We start from the raw sequence: 8,679 nt of genomic DNA, 5'->3' as shown, positions 1-8,679 counted from the left end.
GATCCCCGTCGATAAGGAAGTCAAGGCTCTGTTTATTGCTAGCACTTGTTTCATCTTGGGGGATGGCACATCGGTTTCCTTTTGGCACGACCACTGGTTGAATGGGGGGGTTCCAGCTCTGGTCTTCCCAAATCTTTATAAGCACAGCAAGAAGAGGAAGATCACTGTTAATGAGGGCCTCACCAACAGTAAATGGATTTCTTTGATAAAGCACAACCCGGACGTGGATGTTCTCTCTGAATTTATCAACCTTTGGCATCGCACTCGGGTAGTTTTGCTGTTTGAAAGGGAGGATGTCCTAAACTGGAAATGGACTATGAATGGGAAGTACTATGCTAACTCTGCTTATCTGTATCAGTTCTGGGGAAGGATTGAGTTCCCTTTCCAGGAGCTCATATGGCAAATTAAAATCCCCCCTAAAGTGCAATTCTTTGCCTGGTTGGTTGTACAAGGGAAGTGCCTGACAGCCGATAATCTCGCCAAAAGGGGTTAGCCTCATAATCCTCTGTGTCCCCTTTGCAGATTAGGAGGGAAGTCTGCCTCTCACCTGTTCACCTCTTGCCCTTTTGCTGCTGGGGTGTGGGGCTTCTGCTTAACCAAGTTCAGATTCCCATTTCAAATCATGCCAACCAACTCCACTCAAAGTTTTCTGGAATGATGGATTTCCTCTCTTCAACAGACCACTACAAGCAGACGCAATGAGCTCTCATCTTTAATCATGATCATTTGTTGGCATATTTGGAAAGAGAGGAACAATAGGATTTTCATGGTAAGGTGCAGAACTTCCTGCAAATCTGTGATGGCATTCTTGATGAGTTAAGAACTTGGAGATATGCTGGTGTCAAAGGGGTGCAATGGACTAGAGAAGGTTGACCCCACTGTAGAGTGTTAACCTTGTAAATTATGTGTACCGTCTCCCCATTAGATTCCGGTAATTCTTGTACATGTAAGACCTGTACTCTGGTGTTCTGCTTTTCTCTTAATGAATGAAATCAGCAAGGCTGTACTTCGTCAAAAAAAAAGAACTTTATACATATTTGGTAACTCTCCTGTAGTTATGTTTAACCTTGAATGCAATTTATAGATTTGACAGCAATAGTCCCTCGGACTTGAAAAGTAATAAGAAAATGGCTAATCCAATAGCAGATTCCGCAGCTGGCACTGTTGAAACTAATGAAGCAAATGATTGACCCATGATATTACCCAAAGAAACGGAAATGGGCAAAATTGACGGAGTGCCAACAAGATCCAAAATGCAGCGGCAAAATTGCAGCCGAACACAAGATGGTCAGCCGTTTCGCTCAGAGGGAGAGATAATCAGCACAACATCCCTTTGTGTTGATCCTCCTACAAGCAGCCAGGCAAAGGGACGGCACCCTGCTCTTCCAGATGAACGAGGCGAAGCAGCACAGATGGTAGGTCTTTTTTTAGGCTTAAAACACTATGTTAAAGGCAGGCAGCAATGCCCATGACGGCTACCCTTGCCATCGAGGGCATGCGAGAGAAAGCCACAAGAGATGCCCCGAATGGCATCGGCTCATCGCTAAGGTTGGACCACCCAACCCTATCAACCTTAGCGATGAACCGATGAGAGTAAAAAGTGTCAAGCTTCAGTTTCTCGCAGGGGAGAGGGTTGTGTCGCCTGCTCCATGGTTTAGAATTTTGTTCAAACCTGACAAATAACAACACATATAGAGCTGAAGCATCCTGAGCTTGGATTCAGCCGCCAACTTGGTATTTGTATTTACAACATTCTACGCTAACGAACATGGATAACTGCAACACCACCATGCACTTGATTATTAAGCAGTTCTAAAATACTAATATCACTGGAGGAATTCATTGATACAGCACTAACTCGCGGGCTGCAAAACGGCACCGCTAATGCTGTCGAAGAGGTCATGTCATGCAATGCCATACATTTAGGCCATCAGGAGGTCCCCGGTTCTCGCCTCAACACACATACAATTACCTAACGTCATAATAATATTTTTATACCCAATACCGGGCGGGCAGGCCAGGTTACTTGCCGTAGATGCACAGGCCCACCTCGTAGCTCACCAGGAGCATTATTGCTGACAGGAAAAAGAGACAGAAGCCGCCGCGCAGCACCGCAGTCACTGTGTTGCAGCCACCACAGTGTATGCGGTTATCAGGCTGGAAACCTGTGGAGAAGACAAGCTCCATGTCTTCATCCTTCTGGAACGACCACTTGCCTTGTCGAGAAGCAACAGTTAAGCTTCCTATGCTGATTACTTCGGTAGACACGCTGATGGTGTTAGGGTGCACACCAGACAAGGATTTGCCTGGGAACTCTGCTGCAAAAGCAGGGGGAGCCGAGATTGAATCCAGCATCTTTACAAAACGCTTTCCCATGGACCCATTCTTAGCCTGAGAATCTGTCAACACAATACCAAAACTTTTCAGTAATCTTCATTTACAGCTACAACATCCAAGTTAACATTGCCCTGATTAAGCACAACCAAAAGCTTGTTTTTCTTTGCAAGATGCACAAAATGATCTTGCTTAATCAGGGCAAGTAAATATAACTGCAAACGTCCCTCAGGGTGACATAGATAGAGATACTGGATCAATAGTTGAATAGGTACTAAAGAGCAAAATATAGCAAGGATAGCTGGCCTGTTCTTTTCCATAATAACATTACCTGGTAAAACAACACAATTTAACTGGCCACCAGCTTCAGATAACCTAGCGGACGACGCGGCCCCAACTACAAAATTAGGTTCTACAACCTTTTGAGTTGGACTATATGTATAGCTGGGATTGTTGACCTGTAAAAGTAGAAAATTTGTGTGTGAGTACATCAATGATCTGCACAAAGTGCAGTGAGTTCATCTCTTACATGTAACTGGTAGCATACCTCTTGAGTAAGAACTGGCCCATTAAAGACATGGGAGCTGCTCCCAGCCGACTGCTGTACAGAGCACATCATATCATTAAATAAGTTATCGTCCATTGCATCATAGTATGGAATACCATCATCCAGTGTCTCGATACCAGATAGAATGGTTGCTGGGGAGCCAAGGAATCCATTCGTCTGTCTAAATCCATCACTGAACATTGAGTTATCAAAGGGTGCATCAAAATACACAAGAGAATCATCTTCTGGCTTGACTGAATTTGTAATAGAAGAGTGTGGGAGATCGGTCATAGTTGAGCCCAACTGGGAGGAGTCATCTTGTAGTGTCTGCAACAACTGGGCCAACTCATCTGGCTGGAAAGGCTGATCACCAGTGATCAGAGGAACCTCATTGTTGGACCCGTTCACAGCATCCAAGGGGAAAGCTGTTTTCCAGGCCCAACCATCAGAAGGCCATATAGTGGAATCATTGCCTAGAGGTAACTCCAAATCCTTCAGCTCTAGGAATTCATCATTGGGGCTAGAACTATTAAGAAAATCTCCAACATTGGCATTAGATAACATATTTTCAACAAGCATTGGGCTATTTTGTTCTCCAGGATGAATATACTGAAGAAAATTAGAACAAAGACTTGGGTCATTCAAAATGTCCCCTGAATTTCCTTCTACGTCTTCAGAATGGCTGCTGGTGTTTGAAGTGTCAGAAACCGGCAAAACAACACTGCCATTCTCATTTTGACCAGCCAAGTCCTGAATTTGAGGGGAAAAGTGTGTTAGAAAAACTGGCATATTAGGTAAAGAAATGATCAGAGCAAAACAAAGAAATTACCCATAAAGCATAATCGCATGCGAATAAAGTAAAAAATAGTCCTGTATGGATAAATATAGTATGCTAAAGAATTATTAGGTTCAACAGAATTATAGCTTAGAATACATATATACTCCCTTCGTTCCTAAATATAAGTCCTTTTAGAGATCTCAATATGGACTACATACGGAGCAAAATGAGTGAATCTACACTCTAAACTGTGTCTATATACATCCATATCTAGTCCATATTGGAATCTCTAAAGACTTATATTTAGGATCGGAGGGAGTATGTTTGATCATCTATGACACGCAGACCTTGTGAAGTTCAGTCTCGTCTGATCTTTTACTGGTTATAGAGTTTATGGCGGCGCTGACCATCCGAAAAGTCAAAAGATGGCGTTGGCATTTATTCCTCCATCCCAAATTACTTGTCATAGAAATGGATAAAAATGGATGTATCTAGAACTAAAATACATCTAGGTACATCTATTTCCCCGACATGTATTTCCGGACGGAGGGAGTATAAAGTTATTAAAGACAAAAAAGACAACACAGAATTACAACCTTTTTAGTGCTCATAGACCTGAATAGTGAATACTATGACATCATGACTCTTGTGTGTCATTATCTCATACTTGCTAGTTAACCCTGATAGAAATACAAAGATGTATGTCAAAAAGCCAATGCATGTCAGCAGTCTTGCTGGACAGCATGACATAGAATTCATTAATGCAAAGTAAAACAAGCTAAATCCCAATGCTGAAAGAAGTGGAGCATCCCTGTGCAGAGAAAGATACAATAACTTAGATCCAACGTGACACAAAACATGCTCAGTAATATTATGAACCTTTTTCCTTGACAAATAAACCAACAACAGATTAGAATGAAACTATGTGCCATCAATCATCATTCTACAGATTTATGGGGAAAATATAAATATCCATTATTTCATTCACAAACCACTTTTTTCACTTCAAGTAAAAGATGGAACCGACGATGTGATAGCAAATTTTGTGAGCATACCAAATGCCAGGATTGTGGAAAAAAAATCTAACTCTGGCTATGAAAAGCGATCAACATCTCCCTTTGACCATGGATAATGCGAAGGCACCCAAAAAAATTCCAATGCTAAAGCGTGCAGAGAATGTCAAGAGAGGTCGGGGTAGACCGAATTTGACATGGGAGGAGTCCGTTAAGAGAGACCTAAAGGATTGGAGTATCACCAAAGAACTAGCTATGGACAGGGGTGCATGGAAGCTTGCTATCCATGTGCCAGAGCCATGAGTTGGTTGCGAGATCTTATTTGTTTCACCTCTAGCCTACCCTAACTTGTTTGGGACTAAAGGCTTTGTTTGTTGTTTGTTGCTAATGGCAAGGGAGCTGTCTTTTTGCAATTATTCTAATAACTGGTGTATAATACTATGTTTTTAAGGCGACGCCTTACCGCCTTAGGGAGGGGGGGGCGCTTTGGCGCCTAGGCGACGCCTAGGCGGGCGCTTTGGACGCCTAGGCGCCCAAAGCGGTCGATTTTCCAAAGCGGAGGGGGAGCGCTTCGACGCCTAGGCGTCGCCTTAGGGACGCTTTAAAAACATAGTTATAATAGTTAACGAACATGGTCCCGGCACAAAGTACAGCTTCAAGAAGTCCATAAAAAAGGAAAATCACTGATAAATGTGCTACTACATTATATTCGCCAAAATGAGGTGGTTGTTGACTATCAAGCAGCATACAACCAAATACAGTATCACAATGTTGAACATATTGTCCTAATAAGGTAATATATGGGATCGGCGGTATGTAGACGTTGCAGGACATATTTTTTGATATGGAAAGTGTATGACAAAGTCTTCCTGTTGTTACATGCTAGGGTAACTGTATAGTATTTATATGTAAGACTTAAAAAAAATTGTACATATAGGGGCAATATAAGAAAAGGTGTTGTAACCTGATAAAAAACTCATATGCTAATCAGTTAAACTAAGACAAGGGCATATATGGTGTTGAACCGGTATGGACCCTGCCCATCTATCTTAGGCCCATAGGGCCCAGCATATGTGCTAGACCTAGAAGAGGAGGAGCTGGGTGTTGTCTCCCAGAGAGCGCCGCCACCCACACACACGAACATGAGCTGGTACGCTACCCCTCCTGATTCTACATGGTATCAGACGCCAGGTTCGGCGGGGACCTGACAGACGGCGAGGCTGCGGGGTCTGGCACGGATCAGCGGCAGTCCTGTGAGCCGGAGAAGAGGCTGCTGTGCGCGCGCGTGTGAGGCGGAGAAGCAGCTGCATTCGGCCCAGGGAAGGAAGAGGAGGAGGTGAGGCTGTACGCGGCGAGAAGGCAGCAGAGGAGGAACAGCAGATTTAGAGGAGGTTGGCTGTGCTGCTGCTGCTGCTGGGTGCAGGTGCTGACGGTGTTGTTGCTTGCTGCTGTACTCCTGCTGTTGCCTGCGTGGTAGGAAGATGTGTGTGCATGCTTGCTGGGGCTGCTGGTGTGTGGACATGGGAGCAGAGGTGCTTGCTGCTGCGACTGACTGGAGAGAGGCAGGAGAGGCAGGTCGTGTTGCTTGTTGCGGCTGACTGGAAAGGGAAGAGGAGGCAGTACTGAGGGTGTTGCCGGGACTACTGCTGCTGCTGCTGTGTGTGGCCAGGGGGAGAAGAAGGGTAAGTAGCTGCTGTGTGTAGTTGGTCAGAAAGATGGGTGAACCATAAGGACTTGCTGAGGCTGTCGAGCAGCTCACTCAGTTCCTCGCAGACTCGAACTACGGGGGCATCGTTCCTCAACAGGGAGTTGTCCAGAAGATCGAGTTGTCGCTCACGGACATCAACGTAGAGGAGGAAGGGTTGTGGTTTGCAAGTGGACATCTTGAGGTGGATGGTTAGAGTGATTTTAATCGGGCAAGTTGTCAAGATGATAGAAGTTCAACTTCAGGCTATTGTGTGTTTGTGGGAGGAAATTTGGTGTCATGGAGAAGCACGAAACAAACAGAGTTGTGTCTAGATCAACAGCAGAAGCTAAGTAAAGAGCATTATCTCAAGGGTTGAGTGAGATGCTCTGGGTGGAGAATCTACTGAGCGAGTTGAAACTTCTGAGGAAGGCCCTCCTGAGAGTGTGGTGTTACAATCAGTCAGCTATAAGCATTGCCAATGACCCGATTCAACATGATAGAACAAAACATGTGGAAATTGATCGCTTCTTCATTAAGGGGAAACTTGATGCTGGGATCATCGGCCTTACTCATGTCAGCTCTGGGTAACACAGGGGCCGGGAACAAGGACTGTAACTTGGCATGTGACAAGATGGGGCCGGGAACAAGGACTGTAACTTGGCATGTGACAAGATGGGGTTGATAGCTATCTACTACCACCCATCTTGAGGCGGAGTGTTGAACCGGTATGGGCCCTGCCCATATATCTAAGGCCCGTAGGGCGCAATCCCATGTGCTAGACCTAGAAGAGGAGGTGTTCGGCATTGTCTCCCAGAGAGCGCCGACACACACACAAGAACACGAGCTGGTACGCTACCCCTCCTGACTGTACATATGGACTAGTGCGAGGAAATAGAACTACATGTGTTATTATCTTCAGATTCAGAAGGCTAACAAATTCAGTGCCAACTCAAGCTGATCTATGTATAACTCAAACTGCAAGCATGCAACATAAACTGACTTTTATGCAGTATATCATTTTATACCCAACTAGACGCTTCTTTTACTAAAACAAGCAGTGAGTAGAAAATCATGCAAGTTGTAGGTATACCTGAATGAGATCATTCATCTGAAGATATCCTTTCTCCATAGCACCAGGAGCCTCATGCTCACCAAAAACGTCCCTCTGCACTGGCAGAGGACCAAAATCATCATCCTCATCCGCCTCCCACTCCTCCTCGACGAAGGGAGCTCCATACTGTGCCCCGTTTTGAGGACCAGGCCCAGCCTTCTGGAAGATTCGGCACACTACAAATGAATCCTGTGCACAATGGTTTGAAAATCAGCATCGCTGTATTTGCATTCAAGCGTCATTAGCAACTAAAACAGAACATTGCCACCCTAGCGATCGAAAATTTTGCCCGTGACTCGCAGTAGCAAAAGACCTGGTACAGTCATAGCACAATGCCCACTGGGATCAGGTATGAAAAATATCGATAGAAGTCTAATATCTACTTAATCCACAAGTCCATCGCCGGTGTCCAAAGTGGCAATACCTGTGGGATCCCGGCTGCGCCATCGCCCTCAAGGCGATACTCGTGCATGACCCAGTTGGTGCGCTCGCCCTTAGGCGCGCGGCCAGCGTGGAAGACGAGCGTCTTCTTCATCCCGACAACCCTAGCTCCATGGCGGACCTCCCTGTCCTTGCCGGTGGTCTTCCAGTAGCCTCCTGCAGTGGCGCGGTTGGTGCGCGCGCGGTTGGCGTGCTTGCGGTCGAGGCGGCTGAAGAAGTACCACTGGGAGTCGCGGCTGCGGAGGCGCGACCTTGCCGGGAGGTCCCATGGCTCGACCTTGTAGAGGTCTACCTCAGCGATGGCGTCGACCTTGAGCGGGCGACCGAGCACCTTGCGCTTGAGGTAGTAGGAGACGAGCTCCTCGTCTGTTGGGTGGAAGCGGAAGCCCGGGGCAAGGGAGGTCGGGTCATCCGGCGCGGCCGCCGGGGCGGAGGAGGAGGACGAGGAAGGGTGGGTCATGTACCTGAGGAGGCTTAGGGTTCCAGGAGAGGAGAGGGAAGATTGGATTGGGAGATTGGATTGGGGAAAGTTTTGGAGGGGGGTGTCTCTCTCCGGGAAGAAGGGATGGCTTGGGCTATAAGAAAGAACAGGGGCGTTTTCGGGACATCCTCTGCCGGGTTCACCGTCGCGGCAATTTTGCAAAAACATCCTTATCTTTTCTGATAATTGAACCCGCCGTCCCTTTCTAAATGGATCTGGAAAAACGTTTCATTTTTGCACAAAACTCCCCGTCTTTTAGTATATTCAACCCGTGGTCCTTTTTAGAG

General features: G+C 46.1%; 1 protein-coding gene across 1 annotated transcript; it reads right to left on the bottom strand.

Moving 5' to 3' along the window:
* Nucleotides 1–1,773: 1,773 nt before the first annotated feature.
* Nucleotides 1,774–8,478, bottom strand: LOC125530121 (NAC domain-containing protein 78-like). The gene is made up of 5 exons (XM_048694520.1): nucleotides 7,895–8,478; nucleotides 7,450–7,659; nucleotides 2,882–3,631; nucleotides 2,666–2,792; nucleotides 1,774–2,399 (listed from the first exon to the last, which is right to left on the bottom strand). The coding sequence occupies exons 1-5, from the start codon at nucleotides 8,369–8,371 to the stop codon at nucleotides 2,023–2,025; spliced, it is 1,941 nt and encodes a 646-aa protein (XP_048550477.1). The 5' UTR covers nucleotides 8,372–8,478; the 3' UTR covers nucleotides 1,774–2,022.
* Between the last annotated feature and the right edge of the window lie 201 nt (nucleotides 8,479–8,679).

The sequence above is a fragment of the Triticum urartu genome, unplaced genomic scaffold (assembly GCF_003073215.2).
Source record: "Triticum urartu cultivar G1812 unplaced genomic scaffold, Tu2.1 TuUngrouped_contig_6087, whole genome shotgun sequence".
In the NCBI taxonomy this organism is placed as follows: domain Eukaryota; kingdom Viridiplantae; phylum Streptophyta; class Magnoliopsida; order Poales; family Poaceae; genus Triticum; species Triticum urartu.
This window is presented reverse-complemented; position numbering and strand designations above follow the sequence as displayed.